This window comes from Onychomys torridus, chromosome 13 (assembly GCF_903995425.1).
Source record: "Onychomys torridus chromosome 13, mOncTor1.1, whole genome shotgun sequence".
NCBI classification, from domain to species: Eukaryota; Metazoa; Chordata; class Mammalia; order Rodentia; family Cricetidae; genus Onychomys; species Onychomys torridus.
The window spans coordinates 26,100,193-26,124,839 of record NC_050455.1 but is presented as its reverse complement, the minus strand read 5'-3'; the positions used below and the strand labels follow the sequence as shown (position 1 = coordinate 26,124,839).

General features: G+C 39.5%; 1 protein-coding gene across 7 annotated transcripts in view; it reads right to left on the bottom strand.

The window, feature by feature from the left end:
- Positions 1 to 24,647, bottom strand: part of LOC118594698 (ankyrin repeat and KH domain-containing protein 1) — a 119,349-nt gene that overhangs the window by 3,042 nt on the left and 91,660 nt on the right. For 4 of the 7 annotated variants that reach the window (XM_036204799.1, XM_036204796.1, XM_036204797.1 and 1 more), the window contains 10 exons: positions 21,313 to 21,484; positions 19,757 to 20,210; positions 19,168 to 19,308; positions 17,774 to 17,923; positions 15,660 to 17,269; positions 9,883 to 10,053; positions 8,392 to 8,646; positions 6,792 to 6,940; positions 5,832 to 5,996; positions 2,603 to 2,712 (listed from right to left, as the gene is read on the bottom strand). In XM_036204799.1, coding sequence (XP_036060692.1) covers positions 2,603 to 2,712; positions 5,832 to 5,996; positions 6,792 to 6,940; positions 8,392 to 8,646; positions 9,883 to 10,053; positions 15,660 to 17,269; positions 17,774 to 17,923; positions 19,168 to 19,308; positions 19,757 to 20,210; positions 21,313 to 21,484 — 3,377 coding nt within the window. Of the gene's footprint in view, positions 1 to 2,602; positions 2,713 to 4,401; positions 5,573 to 5,831; positions 5,997 to 6,791; positions 6,941 to 8,391; positions 8,647 to 9,882; positions 10,054 to 15,659; positions 17,270 to 17,773; positions 17,924 to 19,167; positions 19,309 to 19,756; positions 20,211 to 21,312; positions 21,485 to 24,647 lie in introns of those variants that run through there. The other 3 variants (XM_036204798.1, XM_036204801.1, XM_036204800.1) reach the window with 3 other exon arrangements.

Here is a 24,647-nt window from a genome sequence, read left to right as displayed (position 1 = left end):
CTTATTTTTGACAGGATAACACTGTGTAGTCCTAGCTGGCCTGAACTTGGTATGTAGACCAGGCTGGCTTTCAACTCAGATCTACCTGCCTCTACCTCTGAGTATTGCTTAAAGGCATGCACCACCAAGCGTGGCTGAACTTGATATGTCAGACAATTCCTGTTAATGCAGAAGCTGCAGGTTTTCAGAATCACATTCCGGGTAGCAGGTGCACATATATTTTATTCTTCCCCAGAAGGTATTGGAGTCTCTTACAAAGTGGTGCATATCTAAGCAAACTGTGGATAATTGTCTGACAATTTCACTTTTAAGCAAAATGAGAAAAATAATCTGATAGTTAAGAGTCGGGTCATGGAGTAGAGAGGATGTTGATACTGAAGATGAGTCCACTGGGCAGTGGCAATGGAGGCAGAAAAATGGATAAATTCAGATACACAAAAGGACAAAGTAGGGGCCAGTGAGACAACTCAGCAAATTAAGGCACTTGCTGTCAGGCCTGATGGTCTAAGTTCCATCTCTGGGACCTTATGAAGTGGAAGGAAGGAACCAGTTCCTGCAAGCAGTCCTCTAATACAGGGACAGTGACATGCACCTGCATGCCCTTTCCCCAATAAGTGTAATAAAAACTTAAGGGTGAAGGGACCTAATCAAGGGCAGGCAGAGGAAAACAGAGATAAGCTAGGGTAACTCCCAATCTCCTGGTTTGAGAATCTTGGTAGCTAGAACTGTAAAAGGTGGGGAAAGGAGCATATTTTATATTAAGGAATGAATACTGTGTGCAGAGTAACAAGATAGAGCACTATAAGGAGCTGTAATGAGAAGTTTAGGGCTGGGGAGATGGCTCAGCAGTTAAGAGCACTGGCTGTTCTTCCAGAGGTTCTGAGTTCAATTCCCAGCAACCACATGGTGGCTCACAACCATCTGTAATGGGATTTGATGCCCTCTTCTGGTATAAATGAAAATAAAGCATTCAGTATGCATTAAAAAAAAAAAAAGTTCAAGGGGAAAACTGTCTACTTATTCAGATATGAATGAAATGAAATACAAGAGTATGGGATGTATCATCTGAGAAGATGCAGTGCAAGAGGAGGTCCGGCACACTAATATTTAATTCAGAAAGTGATTCACCAAAGAGACTAAGAAAAAACAGAAATATAATTAAAGAGGCTGGCCGTATTCTTTAGTCCCAGCACTGGAAAGGCAGAAGCAGGCAGATCCCTAAGTTTGAGGCCACCCTGGTCTATACAGTGAGACAACACAAAAATTATAGGGACTGAAGATGTAGCCCAGCTAGTAGAGTGCTTGTGTATCATACGCCTGCGGTTCTAGGTTTGATCCCCAGCACTGACAAAATGAAAATAAAACCCAAACAATTCTAGAGGTTTTCGAGAAAGGTGCATGTGAAGTGATGTCTTCCGTCTTTGAATCTCTACTATAAAATAGCAGCCAGTATTATTACTATTGCTTTTCTTAGGTAACTCTATAACATACCATGGACTGACCGGCAGTGCTAGGAAACTAGAAAGAAAACCAGACTCCACACCTACACCCACATAACCGCACAGCCTGATACAGCATCAGAAGTTTAGGTCACACTAATTACACTTTGATACAGAAACAAAAACAATCAACCAAAAAAAAAAAAAAAAAATATGCCTAGGATTAACTACCAGAGATACAATTAAACCTATAAGGCAAATACCAGACCTCTACCACTTAAGCAAATAGCTTTGAATTCCCAGTAGTACCACCAAAATAAAGCAAAACAAGCTGGCTGTGGTGGCACACACCTTTACTCCCAGCACTGGGGAAGCAGAGGCAGGTGGATCTCCTATATAAGTGAAAAGTATTCACAGACAAGTTTGAAATTAGCTAATGTGTTCATGACCTTGTCCTCTAATTTAGGTTTTGAAGCCCAGGCTCATGTCCACTATTATTTTGATATGGAGGACTTCCTATGCTGTTCAGATTAACATTGAGCTCTTAGGCTCAAGCGATCCTTCTGCCTTAGAAGGATCTTTCAGGCACAGCCACTATGCCTGGCATCTTTCACATTTCCTATATTAGAAAGTGAAGGTGAAAGACCTAGCCTGTGGTCAATTGCCAAATCACTGGGAGTAAATAGAAAATGCAATGTCATCACAGTCCTCACTCCAGGACAGGGTCATCTAGCAAGATATGAACAGCTGTATTGTTTGGTAGAAGTACTTCTTGCTAGTCACAGAACAAGATGTTCAGCAGCTGTTTTCCTACAGGTCTGTTTGCCTCTTCTGGGTTTACAATGTGGTCCAAAGGTCTTCAACACTAGGAAAGAACCATGTATAACAAAGTCCTGTCCTTGGGCCTTTTGTTGGAGAGATGTAGGTAGTGTTGAGATAAGCTTTTTCACGGAGCTGAGGCTGGCATTAAAATCCTGATCCCCCTACTTCCACTTTGTAAGTGCTGGTACACAGGGATGCACAACCATGCTGGACTCTGACTTGGAACTTGTGCCTAGTTCTTTCCCCTTCTACAAGCTAACTCAAACCAAGGACAGACCTCTTGTGTAGCAGTGTTACATTTGGGAGGAAGAACAGAAACCATAAGGCTTATGATTTCTTACCTCTGGTTAGAAGAGGCCACCATTGGTTGTCCAACTCTCTTCTTTGGTCTGGCTAGCTGAGGTGATGGAATTTCCCCCTTGAGAGCAGGGACTGAAGAAAGCACACTGGCCTATAAAAGGGCAAGTCAGCACACTGTAGCCACAACAGTTTTAAAGTGTTCTAAAACATCAACAATTTTATTACACTGAACACTACTTGAAAGAAGTGGATCCGGAAACCTTGAAGACACACTTTTATTCCTTGGAAGAGCTTTTATTCTCATGGGGTTTGACATGTGCCTTACTTAGCAGGATGTTTCTTTAAAACTTAAGGGCTCACTATGATTATGTCACATTTTCTTCTGCTTCCACTAATTTCCAAATCAATATTGGTCTTTAGTATTCTATTAAAGGCCTTTGATTCCAATTATCACAACCAAACCTCAGAACTGTAAACATTTGCTTCCAGTATTCCCAATACCATACATTTTCACTGACAAGAAAAAGAAGAAAATCTGTTATAACTACAAGACTTCTCTGGGTCACCTTAAGATTGATTTCATGTTCAGATGGAGAATGTGAAGCCCAGAAAAATGAGATGACTTGCCTAAAGTCACAGAGTTGTAAGTGTAAGAATGAAAATAGGATCTAGTCCTTGGACTCTTACTCCACTGTACCCAGACTGCCTCCCTCCATCCCTTGTATGTTTTGAAAATAATCAAGTTCTTACCTGAGCTAGGTTTTATCCAATGTTCAAGTTGGTAAAATAGCAGTAAAGTAATGGCAGGAAGAGGCAGGAAGAGGAAGAAGAGATTACAGCAGGTAAAATAGGGCTGGGATTAGGCTACTGAGATCCAAATAGAAAGGAGGGTGAGGTTGGAGAGAGGGAAAGGAGGGTCTCCCCAGAGCTCCTACTGCACAACGCCTCTCTCTTCCGAATTCCCTAGGGGTTTCTCCTCCCTTTCTCTTTGTGGAGTCTAGTTTCTAACCTGAGACTGAATTCCTTCTGTTCTATTCAGGGTTTAGAAATAGATTTCAGGATTCATCCAGATCATTCAAATACTTTACAGAAAACTAATGTAGAATAAAACTCACCTTTTTGTTCTACTGAGCAATTTACTTAAGATTACCTTCCTCTATTTCATCAAGAGGAGTTTCATTCACTTCCCTAAGTTTAAGTGATTATTTCTGTTATCGATAGGAGGAAACAGCAAGATGCGTAGGTGATCTAAGGGACTGTTCTGCCCTAGAGATGGCCTCTTGAGAAGATTTGATATGACCACTATAAAGGCAGTAAACTTCCCACCAGTGATACTTTCCAAATTCATTAAAAATAGAAAATAAGAAATGAGTTTAAGGAAGCTTTCTCATATGTAAAATGATATGGAAGACAAAGAACCAAGTTACATCTTACATAGAACTAATAGGGTATTTCTGACCTAGTGATGGCTTAGGACTCAGGCAAAGATTATTAAGAATTCGTAATTGCTGTTGGAGTAGGAAAGTGCTGCTTGCATGATTCTCTACTCTTAGTTCTTGCTTGTATATGTGTGTGCACGCATTCTCTTTTGCTTTCTCTCAGTCCCTAAAATATTGTTTTCTCTTAAATACTGTTTATAAAACTGGGCTATTGAACTACATTAAAACACAACTGAAAAAAGAAGAACAACAACAACAAAAAGAGCTGGGCAGTGGTGGCGCACGTCTTTAATCCCAGCACTCGGGAGGCAGAGGCAGGCGGATTTCTGTGAGTTCAAGGCCAGCCTGGTCTACAGAGTGAGTTCTAGGAAAGGCGCAAAGCTACACAGAGAAACCCTGTCTCAAAAAACAAAACAAAACAAAACAAAACAAAAACAAACAAACACAACTGATGATATCTTTCAGTAGAATTCCTTTCTCTGTTGTGTCAGATTCTTGGCAAAGTGCATGGTCTAACCAACGTATTCCAGTTTTTTGTGGTTAATTTGTTTAGCATATTGACTCATGGAACTAAACACAGCATTAGTCACATATTTATAAATAGTACTCAGTTATTCATCAATATAACTGATTAACAGAAGTCACCCCTCCCCCACTCCTTATGTCTCAACTCAAAAGCCAAGAAGCACAAAAGGAACCCAAAGTGAGTGATTTGGGTATCCCTAAATCTGCTCAATATAAAGCCTAAGGTTCTTACACCGTCATGATCCATAAAGAGCAAAACTTACCAAGTGGCCTATTTGCTAACGTCAGCTAAGACAAACTGCAAGGGCTTGAACATCCTCATATTTAATGAGGCGGAAGACAGGATAGCTAACAAGCTTTAGCAGTGCTTTTTATGGCTGACCAAGAATAGATTCTACAGTGTTAAATGTGAAAAGCATGTTACAAATAAATACAGCATTCGCAATCTAATTTAATATGGCTGTGGATTGTCTGGAATCTTCATGACCACTGAAAGGATCACACCCCACTTCTAAACACTGTTCATTTTTTTTTTATTGAATATTATGGTAAATATTTCACATTAATACAGGCTACATTAAGTAGAGCCACTATATGACAAGAAATTTACTCATATTTTTTCTTTTAAGTATGTAAACAATTATACATGTATTTACCACCCTAAAAAGTTGAAACATGTAATCATCTAATTCTCTTCTGCATACAAGTAGCATTCAGTATGTTTAGCCAAAAGGACTAGGTTCATCTTATCTCAAGTCAAAAATGGCTAAACTAACCAGAGAACATACTCAGGTGATTAAGAAATCAATTTGTTCTTACACAATGGGCAATCAAATTTCCATTGCTAAAGCCTCAGAGAATATTTTAGTTAGGCACATTAAAAAAACAAAATGAGAAAAAAAAAACAAAAACAAAAACCAAAAACCCCAGAGTTCTTCCAAAGTCATAGGTTTCCCAAACAAGGCTAAAGAGTAAAGACCTTCTAACTTAGTTGACATATTTGAGATGCATGTTTCCAATATGAGGTGCCCACGTGCCAGGCCAAATCTGAAAAGGGGGAGGAAAAATTGGAATTTCTAATTAGGAATCTTTACACATTTGTGAAATGAATATATAAATTCAATGGCAATGCACTGTTTCTGCCTAGGAAGAATACACATATAAGAAATAGAATGTTTAGTAGCATCGTCTTGATAATGAAAAACTTAATTCAAATTAACAGTCATTAATCAGACCTTACATTTCCCATCAAATTCAGAGTCACATGACAAATCTGAAAAGTGGAAGAGCTTTAAGGCTGTTTTACCTGCTGGGCATCAGTGCATTCAGTTGAATTCTGGATAACTTTTATCATAGGGTTCCAAGCAGGATCTGGGTTGTGAAGTCCATTGAACAGTGGGCCCCCTGGAACATCAGCAAGCTGAGGGTGAGAAGGTATAATGGTACCTCCATACATGGAAATTGGCAGACCCTAAAACAGCAGAAAAAGAAGTCTTAATCATAAAATGACAGATAATGATTCCATTAATACCAGCTGAGACCTCTTTATAATACTTCACTCAACTAACTTCACAGAATTCTATTAGTATATCATGGCACAGTATTAAGAAATCAAGTGTTTCATTTTCATTTGCAATATTTTTCAGTAAGAGAGAAGAAAAACAAAACAAAACAAAATCCAATATGAAATTATCAGGAACTTTCTCACACTGGATAAAAACATAACATGCTCAATTTTCTCGTAGTTCAATTTTACTAATAAGAAAAGAGTAGTTGTGTGTGGAGGTGCACACCTTTAATCCTAGGCAGAGGCAAGCGGATCTCTGTTGAGTTGAGGAAAAATCCTGGTTTACACAGTGAGTTCCAGGACAGCCAGGGCTACGCTACATTGTGTGACTCTATCTCAAAGATAAGTGTAATTAATTCTATATGAGCATTCACAGCTATAATCTGGCTATATAGCAGCCAGGAAACCACAAGCACATGAAAGAACACTGGATCCACCAGCCAGTTCTTGGGAGGGTAGAGACCTTCATTGAATGTGTGGCAGAGAAAGCAAGGCAGAACTCCGACCTCTCAGTCTTTGAAGGATGTGACATCTTTGTAAGACAACAGTACCCACTCATAAAACAGTCACAGTCACAGAAGCAGAAGAGTCATTTCCACACAAGTGATTCCTTACCAAGTGATCACGGTGGCTGGCAACGTATCAAAGTTACAACCATGAATGTCAACTCACTTTAGAAAAATCCACAAAGCCACTTACCATAGGCTGGTGAAAAATGTTAGAAGGAGCTACCATTCCAGAATCATCTCTCTCCATTGGTTGATGCTGGGAGAATGTGCTTGGATCTGATAATTGTTGATGAATTGGATGGTTCCCTATCATAGACTGTGACCAACCTGATAAACCTTCTAGAAAAAAAGAATTAAAAATAGTGTTTAGTATTTGCTTAGATGAAACATAAAATATTACCCTTTTTTTTGAGACAGGGTTTCTCTGTGTAACAATCCTGACTGCCTTGGAACTCACTCTGTAGAGCAGGCTGTCCTTGAACTCACAGAGATCCACCTGTCTCTGCTTCCCAAGTGCTGGGATTAAAGGCATGTGCCACCAGCACTGCTCAGCTGGATTATTATTCTCTTAGATCAAATTTTATCAAAATAACCCTTCTCAAAGGTTCCTGTAACATTTATCACACTCTGGCAAGCCGTAACTAATCAACCAAACAAATAAAAATCAAGTTTCTAGAAAACTAGGTAAATGCCTCTGCATACTCCCAACTCTTTATCTGAACGAACTCAAGTAATTGCTCTATTCTGCACTGGAAACCTTAAGGAATTAAGCTTTGAATCATATTTCTTTTGAGAAAGGAATCCATTGTGGTAGCTTAGGCTGGCCTGGAACTCACATCAATACTCTTGCCTCAACCTCCTGAGCCACCATGTCCACCTGAACCTTTTACTTCTGATCAACTCTATATATCACCCCAAATAACATTCTAGACTAGGATAGAAATGAATCCCTCAGAGATATAAATACTTTTCTCTCACTGAATGTTAAGTATAGAAACTAAGGATTTTTCTTCTTTTACACTTTGGTATGTTGTGTCTCTGTGCCCATTAAAAACTAAAGACTTGCCAGGCGGTGGTGGCACACGCCTTAAATCCCTGCACTCGGGAGGCAGAGCCAGGAGGATCTCTGTGAGTTCGAGGCCAGCCTGGGCTACCAAGTGAGTTCCAGAAAAGGCGCAAAGCTACACAGAGAAACCCTGTCTCCAAAAATCAAAAACCAAAAATCAACCAAACAAAAAAACTAAAGACTTTTTGCTTCTGTGCAGTATTAGAGAGCCAATCCATGGTTTTGTATATGCAAGGTGAGTGCTCTACTTTAGGGCTATGTCAGTAGTACTCTCTGGCTTTGTGTAAGACAAAGATTTACTGTGCAACAATGCAGACTGGACTCGTAACTCCCTGTGTGACTCATGCTGATCTGAGATTGGTGATCCTCCTGTCTAAGGTTCTGGAGTCCTGGAATTATCGGTATGTACCAATATACACAAGCTTAAGGAATTCAGCTTTTGGGGAAAATTATTCAATTTTATGCCTGAGTGTGTGTGTGTGTGTGTACCACTTACATGCAGGAGCCCACAGAGGTCTGAAGAGGCATCAGATGCCCTGGAACTAGGTGAGCTGCCATCTGGGTGCTTAGAACTGAACCTAGGTCTTTTGCAAGAGCAACAATGCTCTTTACCAGAGTCTTCTCTCTAGTCCCTCTTACACTACCCCTAGGAATTAAGTTTTAATGGCAAACTCTAATAACTTATTCAAAATGTCTTGGCAAAGGAAGGGTAAGGTAACTGTACCTGACATAGCATTGACACCAAATGACCAGATCCCACTGTGTCCAACAGGAGCAACAAAACTGGTCCCCACAGGGGCTTGTGCAACAGATCCTCCTTGCCGAATCCTGGCCAGCCTCTCTGTTCCAATAGGAGGAGGTATCTTTCGATCCTGACTGGCATTGTTTCCTTTGGGTTGTTGGCCCAATGTTGGTGGTGCAGAAGTGGCTGAAAGAGGTGAAGATGATCCCGAAGAAACAGATGGAATAGGAGAGTCACCTGGTGGCAAAATATTTCTCTATTGTTTTATTACATATAAAAACTAAAGGAATATGAGAAACCTTGTAAAGATCTATTCCAACAACATGAGTTCTGTAAAGAAAAGTTCATTTAAAAGGATCATTCAAATGAAAATATTGCTATAACCACTGTTTAGACTACTGCCTGAAGCTAAGTATAAAGAGCTTGTAAGGCTTTTTCCCAATTGAATTGAACAAAGCTAGAAAAGACTTTACTATTATACTAAATAATTATCTGAAAACATAATTATACATTTACTAAGGCAGTATATAAATACTACTGAGATTACTGTCTGGAAAACATCTGTGTATTTGTTAATTTCCACCCATTCCTATAGCCCCCTTCTCCACAAGGAAGAGAAGTTAAATGCTAAAATCATTCTAGAATTCAAGTGATAACTTTGATTCTTCATTGGACTTAAGTAATATGTGTGTATAGTTTTCTTTGTCGCAAAGGCTAATGCAGATCAGGCATGGTGGTGCAAACCTTAAATCACAGTACTCTGGAGGCTGAGGCAGGCAGATCTCTGTGAGTTTGGGAACAGTCTGGTCTAAACACTAAATTCCAGGACAGCCAGGGCTGTTTCAAAAAATGAAGAAAATAAAAAGCTAATATGGACTACATTAAAAAAAAAAAAAAAAAAAAATCAGGAGCTGCAGCTGTAGCTTGGTAGTAAAGAACTTGCCTAGTTATGTGCAAGGCCCAGAGCTCAATTCCCAGAACAAGGCAGTGGGGTAGAATATCATATATTATATGACACCAAATAACTCACATGTTCAAAATATTGAAATAAGTAAAAATAAAGGTACATCTATAAAAGGTAATAATATGTCTACCAAATGCAAAAATAAGCGTGAAACCATGTCAGAAGGACCACCTATAAATCAGTTCAGAGTAAAGTAATTTCACAACACTGCCTTCCTTCACAGGGGACTTTTGTAAACTACTATGTGTATTACTAATTCTTTTTTTTTTTTTTTTTTGCCAGAGCTGAGGACTGAACCCAGGGCCTCTAGCAAGTGCTCTACCACTGAGCTAAATCCCCAACCCGTGTATTACTAATTTTTGATCTAAAGTCCCAATGGAAACATTTTTAGATTGATCACACACAAACCTCAAGTATCTGCATATTGCTTATTTTACTAAAACCACTACATGCATGTACCCAGAAACTAATTCAAGAGTCTTTGGAAAGAGTTTCTCTAGGATTCCTACTTGTGTTTGAGGTGCTTGTCCAAGGATGAGGAGAAAAATGTTGTCTGTTGAAACTAGGAGTCCCGACAGGTGCTGGCCCTTGCAGGAAAACCCTTGTCCCTGGTATGCCAGAGAAACTTGTCAGAGGAGCAGCAGATGGGGAGCTTCCTGATGGGTCAAGGGATGGTAGCCCTGAAATAAAACAGGTTCAAGACATCCAATTAGCTGAGGCTTTAAAATGGACAGCTGAAGGTTTACTTAATTTTTTCAAGATGAAGAAGAATATGGCTTATTTTTCATAAATCAAAGAAAAATGAACTCATATATATTATACTATATTGCCAAACCTAATCTTTTATAATCAGAAGAATATCACCCAATATCTCTAACTATAGGAAAGTGAGCTCGATGTTTCAAAATGGAAGTTCATCTGAGTAATGTTCTAAACAAATCTTCAAGCTTTTGTTACTGAATGGGACATGAAATAAGATTATATTGTATATATATCTAAGTGGTACTTGCTCAATAATGTCTGCATTCTCTTTTGAGGAAGCTTCAAGTACAGCTGGTTATTTACAAAGCTATAGTAATTTCCAATGAAGATGAACAACAAAATTTACCAATGTTTCTTTATTCACAAAGAAAACCAATAAAATAACATTAATTTTAGTGTTCTCATAAAAACTGCAAACTATATCATAGCTTCTATTAATTTGTATAAATTTGAATTTAGCACTTTCTTTAAATTTCATTGATTTCTCTATTGAGTGTATTAGGGAAATGAGACAAAGTTCTAGAAAAAGATTATAGTAGGTACTAATTTCCAGTCCAGAACAAGTAGTTTTTGTTTTTAAGTTATTTATTTACTTATGTATTCCAGGACAGCGTTTCTCTGTTTAGCCCTGGCTATCTTGGCATGTGCTCTGTAGACCAGGCTCACAGAGATCCACCTGCCTCTGCCTCCCCAGTGCTGGGATTAAAGGCGTGCACCACCACTGCCTGGCTATTTTATTTTTTGAAGTTTATTTTTGTGTATGAATGTTTTGCCTGAATGTATGTATGTACACCACATGCATGCCTGGTGCCCTCAGAGGTCAGAAGAGGGTGGCTGGGTGTAGTGGTGTACTAGAGGCTGAGACAGGTGGTTCTTTGTGAGTTTCAGACCAGCCAGAGTTATAGGTGTATCTCAAAAGGAGGAAATGTTGAATCCTTTGAAATTGGAGTTACTGATGGTTGTGAGCCACTATGGAATCAAACCTAGAACCTTTGTAAGAGCAACAAGTACTCTTTTTAAAGATTGATTTATTTATTATGTATACAGAAGAGGGCACCAGATCTCATTACAGATGGTTGTGAACCAACATGTCGTTGCTGGGAATTGAACTCAGGACCTCTGGAAGAACAGTCAGTGCTCTTAACCTGAGTCATCTCTCCAGGCCCCAACAAGTACTCTTAACTGCCTGCTGAGCCACCTCTTCAGCCGCCCCCCCCGCCCCACCTGACTGGCATGAAACTCATTATGTAGACCAAGGTGACCTTGAACTTTGCCTGTCTCTGCCTCCCAGGTGTTACACCTATAGACATATGCCACCATGCCCAGCCAAAAAAGCAGTTTTATCAGCATAAAAAATTATCTTAAGAGGATACTTTTAAACAATTGATTTCTCCATCATTAAGGAAAAAAGTCTTGGTATGTAATACACATATCCATTTAAAAAGTATTTTAAAAGTATAGAAATGGGGGTGGATAAATGGCTCAGTTGGTAAAGCACTTGCTGTATAAGCAAAAGGACCTAATTTGATCCCAAGTACGCAGGCTCAGTAGTATACACTTGTAACCCTAGCACTCGGAGAGGCAGAGTCAAGAGGATCCCAAGGGGTTGCAGGCCAGCCAGTCTGGCTAAGTTACTGAGCTCAATGCTCAGTGGAAGACCCTATCTCAAAAACTAAGGGGGAGAGGAACTAGTGACAGGGTAAGCAGTCAAGAGCCCTTGCCATCACATCTAATGATCTGAGTTTTCATCTCAGGAACCCATACTGGGGAAAGAACTAACTCCTGCAAGTTGTCTTCTAACCTTCCCTCTCTCTCCCTCCCTCTCTCTCTCTCTCTCTCTCGACATAAAATAACAAGGTGGAGAGGGACTTAAGAGATAGGTCACAGGTTAAGAACACTCTGCTGTTCTTTCAGGACTGAAGTTTGGTCTCCCCAGTACTATATTTGGTGGCTCACAGCTGGCTGTAACTCTAGCATTAGGGAATCTGACACTCTTTTCTTACCAAAGAGTACTGGAATACAGGTACACATATAAACAAGCATACATAAATAAAAATAAAAGAAATAATAGCTGGAGAGCCATTGAGGAGGACATCTGACATTTGTCCTCTGGTCTCCATGCAGGTGCATGTGTATGCACTCCTGCTCCTCATTCTCTCCTCATAAGGAAAGTCAAAGAAAATATTCCCTATCAAGCCCTGAGGACACTTTCACACTGAGGGTTCTGAAAATTTCTACTAGTTTCCCAAAATGAATAGTCACAATAGATGCTTATTTACAGAAAAGAAAAAAGCAATAGTGGCACATGGCTTTAATCTTAGCACTCAGGAGGCAGAGGCAGGTGGAACTCTGTGAGTTCAAGGCCAGCTTGGTCTACATAGTGAGTTCCAGGACAGCCAGGGCTACACAGAGAAACCCTGTCTTGAAACGATTAAAAAAAAAAAAAAAAAAAAAAAGAAGAAGGAAGGAAGGAAGAAAGAAAGAAAGAAAGAAATGTGTATAGATGATAGTTTTGCAAGGTTATAGATCTATTTGAAAAATAACAGCAATGTTTTCCTGAAAAGGTAAGTAAATCTAAACATACCTGAAATAAAAGTTAAGTCTATACCATATCCAGAACAACATAAACTAACATTATACAGCTATCAAAAGGGTGTCATGGGCTAAAGAGCAGTTTTCCAACTAGAAGAGAATAGTAAGTGGCAGTAGTGTTTCTTTCCAAATATTTTTTCCATTATGTATTTGTGTGTATCTGTGTATGTGCACCTGAATTCAGAAAAGAGCTTCAGATCTCATGGAGCTGGAGTTACAAGCAGCTGTGAGGTACATGATGTGGGTGCTGGAAACTGAACTCAGGTCCCCTGGAAGAGCAGATATTGCTCTTAACAGCTGACTCATTTCTCCAGCCCCCAAGAGTATTTCTTTTCAAAAACTTTATTTTATTTTTAAAAATAATTTATTTATTTTTATTTTATGTGCATTGGTGTTTTGCCTGCATGTATGTCTGTGTGAGGGTGTCAGAGCCTGGAGTTACAGACAGTTGCTGGGAATTGAACCCTGGGTTCTCTGGAAGATCAGTCAGCGCTCTTAACCTCTGAGCCATTTCTCCAGCCCCATATATTTTATTTTTATGTGTATAGATGTTTTACCTTACTTGCATGTTCCTTATCACTACTGTGGGCCAGCAGCTTTTTTTTTTTTAATTAATTTTATTTATTTATGTGCATGGGTGTTCTATCTGCATGTATATCTGTGTACCATGTACATGCCTGGTGCCTATGGAAGCCAGAAAAGGGTGTCAGATCCCTTGGTACTGGAGTTATAGACAGATGTGAGCTGCTGTGGGTGGTAGAAACTGAACCCAGGGTTCTCTGTAAGAGCAGTTAGTGCACTTAACTGCCCTCTCTAGTACTCACATTTGCATTTGAGACAGGATCTTGCTATGCAGTTCAGGTTGGCCTAGAATTTGTGGTCCTACAACCTCAGTCTCCTAAGTGTTGCAATTAAAGGTGTATACTACAAATGATTTTATTATTTTTTACCTTAAGGTTTTTTTTTTTTATTCTGTTTTGTTTTCAAGACAAGGTTTTTAGCCGGGCGGTGGTGGTGCACGCCTTTAGTCCCAGCACTCGGGAGGCAGAGGCAGGTGAATTTCTGTGAGTTCGAGGCCAGCCTGGTCTACAAAGTAAGATCCAGGAAAGGCGCAAAGCTACACAGAGAAACCCTGTCTCAAAAAACAAAAAACAAAACAAAACAAAAAAGACAAGGTTTCTCTGTGTAGCTTTGGAGCCTGTGCTAGAACGCACTCTGTAGACCAGGCTAGCCTTGAATTCACAGAGATCTGTCTGCCTCTGCCTCCCAAGTGCTGGGATTAAAGTTGTGTGCTCACTTGGTGCATATACACACATGCAGGCAAAGAAACATCTAAAGACATTTTTACATTTTTAAAAAGACCTGGCGATTAAAGAAAATATTAAAATGTTTGATGAACATTTTAAAAAAAAAGTTGTGTGACACCCCTGCCCAGCTTTACCTTAAGTTTTGAAATAATTTCAGACATATAAGAATTTCTCGGGCTGGAGAGATGGCTCAGAAGTTAAGAACACTACTGCTCTTCCAGAGGTCCTGAGTTCAAGTCCCAGCAACCACATGGTAGCTCACAATCATCTGTAATGAGATCTGACGCCCACTTCTGGCCTGCAGTCATATATGCTGCATACATAATAAATAAATACATCTTTAAAAAAATTTTCTCATTTTCAGTATAGTGCAGATTGGACTAAAATTTTGCTCTTATTCTTTGCAAAATAGATTTCCTCTTTCAAATATCTCGAAGTCAAAACTGGCTTCCAATCCATCTATCTATGTTTGTTTGTTTGTTTTCAAGACAGGGTTCTCTGTGTAGTTTTGGTGTCTGTTCTGGATCTCGCTCTGTAGCCCAGGCTGGCCTCCAACTCACAGAGTTGCACCTGGCTCTGCCTCCTGAGTGCTGGTATTAAAGGCATGTGCCACCACCACCTGGCATCTACATCTTTCTTATACAGTATCAGCAGCTAATGGTTTTTTTTTCCTTTGACAATTTCATACATGTTTATAATGTATTCTGGTTATTTTCCCCTGTAACCATCGCTTATTTCACTCTTACCCAAGCCAACCCCACTTCTTCTGTACAAATCACTGTTCCATATTCATGAGTTTTATTTAGTGTCCTACAAAATTTCCTAGGGCTATCTGCTTGACACTGAGTTTGGAGCCATCTGAGCCTGGTGGACTCACCAGTGGGTATACAACTGGATACTATGTCTACCCCTCTCTTAGAATCTGTTGTTTGCTAAGAGATTGCAGTGAGTTCTGAGAACCCCTTCTACACCCATAGCAGCATCTAATTTCTAAGTAGACAGGAAGACAAAGCCAGACATGGTGGTTCATGCCTATGATCCCAGTACACTCTGGCTGTATAGGAACACTGCTATGAGTTTAAGGCCAGTATGATTACAGAATGAGACCTTGTCTCTAACAATAAATAATCACGATGATTTTAAAAGTCTATAAATTTGGAATCCTTGAAGTATTTCATGAATCCTTTTTATTAATATAATAGACACCAACTTCCAAAAAAAACACTGGACCAATACAAGGTATAATCAATCTCCTTATTGTTAGGTACAGAAATAAAGAAAAAGTATGAAATAGCTTATTTTATGTGATTTACATATAGCAATTTGGGAGGGCCTATTTAAGCAGCATTAACTAAAAGGCATTTTTTTTTCCCCTCTGAGACAGGGTTTCTTTGTAGCTTTGGAGCCTGTCCTGGACTAGCTCTGAAGACCAGGCTAGCCTCGAACTCACAGAGATCCACCTGCCTCTGCCTCCTGAGTGCTGGAATTATAGGCATGCGCCACCACTGCCTGGCGGCATTATTTCTTTAAGGTTATATAATATTAGGTGCAAAATAAGTGCCTATTAGCTTAGAAGGTGAGTTCTAATAGCCCCACATTTAGCTACAACAATAATAATGACTTACCAACTGGACTGGTAGAAACTCTCTGGGAAGGTGGTCTGAAGCCAGGTGCCTTGGAGTTGTCAGGGTGTACATTTTCCAAGTGTCCAAGTACAGAGTTACTCAGGAAAGCTGACTGCACAGTGAAAGAGGCATCTGCAGCAACTCTCGAGGGCAGTGGACCATCTCCCCACCCTTGGTTAGCTGGCACCTGACTATCAAAGAGACTACTGAAGTGATTAAAAAGTGTGGCTGGGCCAAACGTAGGTTGCAAAGACTTATTTGCTGGGTTTATGTGCATCTGAGAACCATTCATAATGTTCACAGCAGATGAAAGCTGCACTGCAGCTGGTGGGCCTTGAGGTGGCGTTAAAGGAACAGGATTGGTAACAAAAATCGACTGGGGATCCTGGTGTATAGTTGCATTTGGTACCACTGAGTAAAAAGAACCTCTGGGCTGCATTCGATGAGAAACTCGAGGTGCTGGTACAGCTAACTGAGGTAAATTACCAGTGTCCTGATTATCAGCAGTGACCAATCTAGGTGATGCCAAAGTCAATGGAGCAGGTTCTGAGTTAGAGGCGAAAGGCATTGACATGGGATTTAAATCAGACACACTGGGTGGCTGTCCCTCCTGTTGTGTGTTATTGGAGGGAGGAGTGGGACTACTGGAGGGGCGAGTCTCTGGAGCGCCCGAGGTGTTGCTGGCAGAGCTACTACAACTGTTTGCAGGTGGAGCCTGTGCACACAGGTTTGTCAAGGGCTGCTCCTGTGTGGACACTTTCTCTTTGGGAGGTGGTATGGCAGAGAAAGAGTCTGTCTTTTGTGAAGAAAGTTGTACTTGCGGAGTAGTTGTAGGCATAAATGTGGTGGTAACTTGTCCACTAGTGGTAGATGTGGAGGAGGCAGGAGGCAAGGAACTACTAGTGCTTGTCACAGAGGAAATCACTGTTGCCGGAGGACTGGTCTTAGGCACACAAGCAAACAACTGCTTTCTGACTGATGAAGGAGTCCGAGTACTCGTCATACATAGTTGCTGACTGGCAGCAACCACAGGAGAGACAGTGATAGGACAACTGGCAGTAGCTAGTCCAGGAGATTCTGATGGTAAAACAGGTCCATTCTGGTTAGGTAGACGGGATGTAGTATTATGCTTTGGAGAACTATTTGTATTGCCGGGATTCACAGGTCTCACTGGAAATGGTCCCCAAGTGTTAGGTGAAGGTGAGAAGGTTCCTCCAAACTGTGCCATGGGTAAGCGAGGATGCCGAATCTGTTGCATAGTTTGAGCAGCCAGCAGAGCAAAATGAGGATGAGGATAAGCTAAGGGAAGAGAAACTGGGAAAGGAGATCGTACATTTGTTGGCACATTCTTACTAAGTTTATTAGTAGGTTGGAAGGTAGATAATGTTGTTGCCTGTGATGTTACAAGAGCTGGAGCACCCAAGGGAAATGCATTCTTGTTGGAAGTTGCTGCGGTGCCTACTCCAGATGAGAAGTTTGTATGCATGGACTTGGTGCTGGCAGGTGTCCTGATATGGTTTTTAGGAATCAAGTCTTCTAGTTCCTTTGCAGGATCTTGAATAAGTGCATTGATAAGTTGAACTGCATATCTTGTTGATTCTGTACCACCCCTGGAGAACAAATGAAGTAAGACCAAAAATATAAACAACAACAACACACTTTAGATAATCTTTTTTATAATAGAAAAATTTTTATACAATATATTTTGATCTTGTTTTTTCCTCTAGATAATCTTATGAATCAATTTTTCCACCCTTGGTGTTGACCCTGGGATTAATATATGCTAGGTAAGCAATTTACCATAATTGAGCTATATTCCAACTCTCAAATAAAATTCCTACCTAGGAAAAGTATGCTTCTGGGGGTTGGTGAGATGGCTGTCATTAAGAGCACTGGCTGCTCTTCCAAAGGACCTGGGTCCAATTCCTAGCACCCACATGGCAACTCACAACTGTATCTCCAGTTCTAGGGGATCTGACACCTTCACACCAATGTACATGAAGTTAAATAAATTTTATATATATATGTGTGTGTGTGTGTGTGTGTGTGTGTGTGTAAATGATTCTTATAAAATTTTGATTCAGAATAATACTTTTTTTTTTTTTTACAGTTACCTTATTGTAATCATTCTCTCTCCATTCTTATCTTTTTGTTTATCCACATCAATATGGGCACCAGTAACATCTTGTATTGCTGTAATGTTGCATCCTCCTCTTCCCATTATTCTGGACACCACTGAGGCTGGAACAGATAATTTCTTTGACCTATAAAATGAAGGCTGCCCATGAGCTTATGAAATCAAATTTCTTTCTTTTTTTTTTGAAATCAAATTTCTTTAAATAATAAATATTGGAATAAAAAGTTAAGATGTCTAAGTATGTTGGTAGAATTTTATAGAATAGTCTTACCTTAATTAAACTCTTATTTTACAGACTGTTGTTATATTGAATTTAGTTGAGGAAAATTAGATTGCCATTTAAACAAAAATCCTAAACGGGGCATAGTGGTACATGCCTTTAACCCCAGCACTAAGGAGGCAGAGGTAGGCGATCTCTTTGAGTCTGAGGCCAGTCTGGTCTACATTGTGAGTTCCAGGAGAGCCAAGGCTAGTGAGATTCTGTCTCAAAACAAAACAAAAAAGACAAACAAACAAACAAAAATCCTATTTAGCTCACTCATAATGTAAACATTCAAATCCGCTCAAAATATCACAAGTCAACTAATCTGCAATTAATATGCTTTCTGTTTTTAATTTAGAAAGAGAAAGCATACCATATTGGGCTAGGAGTGGTGGTGGTACACACCTGTAATCCCAGCACTTGAGAGACAGAGGCAGGTGGATCTCTATGAATGCAAGGTCAGGCTGGTCTACAGAGCTAGTTCCAGGCCAGTCAGGGCTACATAGTGAAACCCTGTCTCAAAAATGAAACAAAATCTACACTGAGTAATATATGCTAGCTTGTAATTTTAAACAATAAACAGCTCATATTTAGCAATTTTTTAAAAGTCTCAAATTTAGCCTACATAAAATGCAATTCATTACTTTGTTATGTCATATGAAATATGCATGTAAATTTTATATATCACTTCTAATTTTGTTTTAGCATATTCTGGATTTATTATGGTATTACAGTTTGTAATAATGGTTACATTCAATCAAACAGGTAACCATATCATAAAAGATGAAGAATTTTAAGCCAGGTGTGTTGGTATGCACCTATAATCCTAGCACTTGGGCAGTAGAGGTAGGTGGATCAGTAATTTAAGGTCAGCCTGGGTTGCATCAGACTCATTTAAAAAAAAAAAAAAAAAGCCATTGAGGTGGCATACTCCTATAATCCCAGCACTTGAAGGCAGTAGGTAGGACTGCTATGCATTTAAGGACATCTTGGTTTACTGACTGAGTTCTAGGCAGGCCAGGGCTGCCTAAGGAAATCCTGTCTGGGGGCAAAAAAAAAAGACAAACAAGGAAGCAAACGAACTGACAGATGGGATTAAGTCTACTTACCTTCTAACAACTTCTTTCCACCCTTCTTCTCTTTTTTGACTCCTTTTAGGACTAGTGAGATTCAGTTTCATAGTTGGAGAGCTTAACGGCAATGACTTGTAGCTTGCTGATAAGGAATTAGAATTCACTTCACCTTCAAGGCTGAGGAAAGGGAATTACAGAGTTCAACAAAAGATATATTTAAGGTAGAAATTCAAGAAAGTACATAGACAAAATTATAATGAAAGACTTTTTAAAGCTTGGTATATATATATTCGATAATCAAGACGGAAAACAGATAAAATAAGCAGATAACAGATAAGAGCCCACCATCTATTTTAGTATCAAAATGGGCTATTCAATAAAATTAACACAGTTAAATAAAATCAAAGCATGGTAATATTTTTAAACTTGAGACTAAGAATCTTATAGAAATATCTAGTAATCTTTACAATAAGCACATAATTAAAATGACAGATGAATTTTAATTCTGAAGGTTGGAGACAAGATAATATTTTAGCTACTTCAATACAACTTGTACTTGGATAACATTCTGTGAAGTTTTATGCAAGAGCAGTGAATATAGAGTGAACAAAATAGGAAAATTCACCGTGTCTGAGTCTTGGAAGTGGCCGTGGCCGTCTTTTCTTCGTGAGAGCTGAGAACTGTGGGGCCCCTTCTGTCGCTGGTAGAATTCATGTCCACAGTGAGATTGAACTCTTGGCTTTTACCGCCACTGCTGCTCTCACTGTTGCAGTCTGTGCTATCTAAGTTATCCGAGTCACTATTTCCACCTGTGCCACCGCCTCTAGGTTCTCCGTTGATTTTATTTTTATCTGCTTTTTGTTCTGCTAAAGACATATGTGGTTCAGGTAAAATTAAGTGTGCCATGGAAGGGGACTCTTTTGTCTTATTCTTCTTATTTTTCCGATTGGTGCTGGGCGTTGTCACTACATTGGCTCTTTTTTTCCCAAATACATTTGTGAACGTGGCAGATGTAGCAGAGATTCCAATTGTGGTGGTAGTGGTTGCACTCGGAGGCTCTATGGGAATTTCTTGCTCCGCTGAAATTATTTAAAAAAAAAAAAAAAAAAAAATCACAATGAGAGCCAAATCGTGACAAAATACATAAAATATCTCATAATAAATCAATCTTTTAGGTTATATTTTCCTTTTCACTAATAAAGAAATCCTTACTGTTGTTAGAATATTCTGATGTGTAAGTTGGTGTAGAATACACACACATACACACACACACACACACACACACACACACACACACACATACAAGTATTCTTTTTTTCTTTAAATGATTTATTTACTTATTTTATGTGCATTTGTGTTTTGTCTGCATGTATGTCTGTGTGAGGGTGTTGGATTCCCTAGGACTGGAGTTACAGACAGTTGTGAACTGACATGTGGGTGCTCGGAATTGAACTCGGGTCCTCTGAAGAACAGCCAGTGCTCTTAACCACAGAGCCATCTCTCCAGCCCTACCATTAGTATTCTTAAGACTGATAATTCAAGTCTTATGAACTATTCAAAAGCTATAATAATATAGTATGAATTTAGGAAGACTGTGGAATAATATTGAAGGACTAGAACACAATTAATTGCCTACTCCAAGAACTACTACGCAGCACCACAAAGATCTAAACTGATAAGTCTAACGTCCATGGTTTTAAGCCTTAACCTCAGCTAAGAGTTTACTAAGAAATTATTCTAATCAGGGAAGTTAGAGGAAGAGAAGAACTTGAGGGAAGACTGGCAAACCTTTTACTTTAATAGTACCCTTTAATATACACAAGGTGCTTTACAGGTTGACTTAAATTTACAGTCTTTAAGTCATGCTTGCCTTCACCTTGTTTTCTCTATTTGTTTATAGTGTAAAGCATTTAGGATTATTTACTATAAAAGCCAACTATCAATTTCAGATTAAAGTAATGAAACCCTTAACAAGAGTGCCCCCCAAAAGGTTAATTTAAATTTTACTTGTTTATTTATTTGTTTATTTAGAAACAAGGTCTTTCTATGTAGCCTAGCCTGACCTTGAATTCAGGCAATTCTCCTGCCTTAGCATCCTATATGGTAGGATTACAGGTTTAATTTACTACACTGACTAACAAAGGATAATTTTATATCTGAATCAGATGAGTCATTTTTTACCATCTTCATCATTCTCCTCTTCATCTTCACCCTCTGGTTGTTCTGAATTCTCTTTAGGTTTGTTCTCCTCATCTTCCTGTTTCCTTTTCTGCTCCTCTTTTTTCTTTTTTCTCTTTTCTTTTCTCTTCTCTCTTTTAGCTGCAAGAGCTTGCTTTCTGCTCTCTTCTCTGGACTGCAAATAAATGTATCATTTAATTTAATAATGTAAAAACTTTTTTTTTTTTTTTAGATTTATTTTGTGTATAGGTGTTCTTTCCACCATTTGGCATGCCTGGTGCCCAAGGAGGTCAAAAGCAAGCATGTGATCCTCTAGGACTGGGGTTATGGATGATTGTAAGCCACCAACGTGGGTACTGGAAACTACACCCAGTTCTCTGCAAGTGCAACAACACAAGTACTCTCAATAGCTGAGCCATGTCTCCAGCCCCAAAGAAGTAATTTAAAATACTAAATGAAATGTCATTTCTGTTCTTTACTTCCCATGGATGCCTGTAGTGGGTAGCCATCCCAGCATTGGCCTGGAAGTTCCAACCCCCACTGAGGCTTCGGTAATGGTCACGCCCATAAGGCGGGGCAGAGGAGGAAGCGGAAGTCGAAGGATCGGGAAGAGCTCTGTCTCTTGGTTCCCGGACTCTGGACGCTGGGGGTAGACCGAACAGAGTTCTCCAGAGAACACCGCCGGACTGCGCTATACCCTTGCCAGACCCTGTAACCTACCCCTTCATTTGTAAGTTACCCCACAAAATAAACCTCCCTTTTAACTACGTGGAGTGGCCTTAATAATTTAACCAATATCTGGCACCCAACGTTTGTGGTACCTCGAATTCATGACAAAGCCTCTTGCCTGTGGCCTTGTGAGCCCTAGCTCAGGCCCGAGCTACACTCGGCCGGCTGTGGTGACACTTGCCGGTAGGATTTACTGAAGAAGGCAGAGGCAGGAGGATCCCGAGTTGAGGCCGGCCTAGGAGAAGCTTCGGCCGGGGGGAGCCACAAACAGAGTGGTGAAACTATGGAGGCAGCAGCTGCTGCTCCAAGTTGCCGGCTGCTTCTCATCGTGTTGGTGATTGCGGTGATGCTGCTACCTGGGACAAAGGGTTTACCACTGCTTGTTCAGAGAAGAATTGCCAGGACCAGTGTGTTACAAGAAATCATCGACAAAGGTCAGTTTGGAAACGTTTGGCAAGACAAATGCTGGGGAGAAATTGCTGTGAAGATTTTCTCTTCTAGGGAAGAACGTTCATGGTCTCGAGAGACAGACATTTATCAGACTGTGATTACTCCAAACCATAGAGGAGGCAAAAAAAAAAAAAAAAAAAAAAAAAAAAAGAAGGGAACCATGATCATGCCTAACAGTGACTTTGAAACCTTCAAAAGGATGATGGGACTCCACAATGATGATGCCACATGGACTATGGTAAAGCCATTAACACCATGGAAAGATCGACTCTGGACTACAAACTGCTCAGGACAATTTCGAGATGACTGGCTGAGATGATACAGCCTGACAGACTACTTGAACAAGGACTTGAAACAAGCCCTTTATCATTATGCAGCAGCTGGACAAATGATACAGGACTTGACAATTAACCCAAAAATTTTCTTTTCAGGATCCCCTAAAGATGGAAGTAATTTTAAGAAAACAATGCCACATCCCAAAAAGGTGGGATGGGAAGTTTTTGGTCATTTAATGAGTTTTGGATATTGTCATTGTTTATGATGATTGGTTACAAGTTGTTAATTGTTAATGGTCAGGAAAAAAGCTGAACATGAAGATTAGATTCAGAGGTTTTGTTTAAAAAAGAAAAGGAAAAAGAGAAAATAGATATGGGTAGATCACTGAATCTACTCTAAAAAGAAAAAGGAGAAGATATAAAAATGACAAAAGGTAGACTACTGAATCAATTATGAAAAGAAAAGATAGGATAAGTAATGAAAAATTTTTGTCTGAGTTTTATCAAATGTTACTGGGCTGGATATTATTATAGATAATGGAGTTTTTCACCTGAATCTGTCAAATGTTAATGGACTAGACATCATTAATGTAATCTGACTGTGTATATTGTATATACTTATTGGATATGATTTTTCTTGTATTAGTTATAACCTTTTTTTTAATTTTAGACAAAAACAGGGGAAATGTGGTGGGTATTGTGTTCCCTGAAATATTGTGTGTTCCCCGAAATAAACATATCTGGGGTCAGAGAACAGACAGCCACTAGAACAGAGCCAGAAATGGTGGCTAGGAAATGGGAAGAGTAAGCCATAGCAGAAGTTGGGCGGTGGTGGTACACGCCTTTAATCCCAGCACTTGGGAGGCAGAGCTAGCCAGATCTCTGAGTTCAAGGCCACTTTAGAAACAGCTAAGCATGGTGACCCATGCCTTTAATCCCAGGGAGTGGGGGCAGAAAGAAAAAGGTATATAAGGCGTGAGGACCAGGAACTAAAGAGAAAAAAGCATGTAGTTAGTTTAAGCTTTGGAGCAACACAGTTCAGCTGAGATTCATGTGGAGGAGGACTCAGAAGCTTCCAGCCTGAGGAAACAAGATCACCTGAGGAACTAGCAAGGTGAGATAGCTGTGGCTTGTTCTGCTTCTCTGATCTTCCAGCATTCACCCCAATAACTGGCCTCGGGTTTGAGTTTTATTAACAAAACTCTTTAAGATTCCTAATACAGATGCCAGTCTCAAACACATTTATAAAAGCAACAAAAGAAAAAAACAAACTAGATGTCATCTAAATTAAATATTTTTATGATTCAAATGATCGTCAACAAGGTGAAAGAACAATATATAGGATACCAAAAAAATACATATAATTTATCTGATAAGGAATATGTACACCTAAAATATACAGACATCTCTTGTTATTCACTAATGACCAAATAACCTAATTGAAAAGTAACTAACAAAGGGGAGGGGGGAGGGTACAGCTCAGTGGTAGAGTGTTTGCTAAACATGTAGTGGCAGAACAGACATCAATCAGACTGGATGTGCTGTATACATGCACATAATCCCAGAGCTCAGGAGGCTGAGGGAGGAGAAAAGCTGAAGAGTTCAGAGCCAGCTTGGATAACAAGGTGAGATCGTGCCTCTAAACTAAACTACTAAATGGAAATTACGTTGCTAAACTGAATTTTAAAATAAATAAAACCATATATAAATATGTCAAAATTTTGTCAGTTATTCTTTAATAGGGCTGTTTAAAATAAACAGGAAGAGCTGAAGAGACGAATCAGTGGTTAAGAAAATATACTACTCTACAGAGGACACAAAGTTTGGTTCCCAGCATCCACACTAGGGCAGGTTACTGCCACCTGCAACTCTATTCTATGGAGA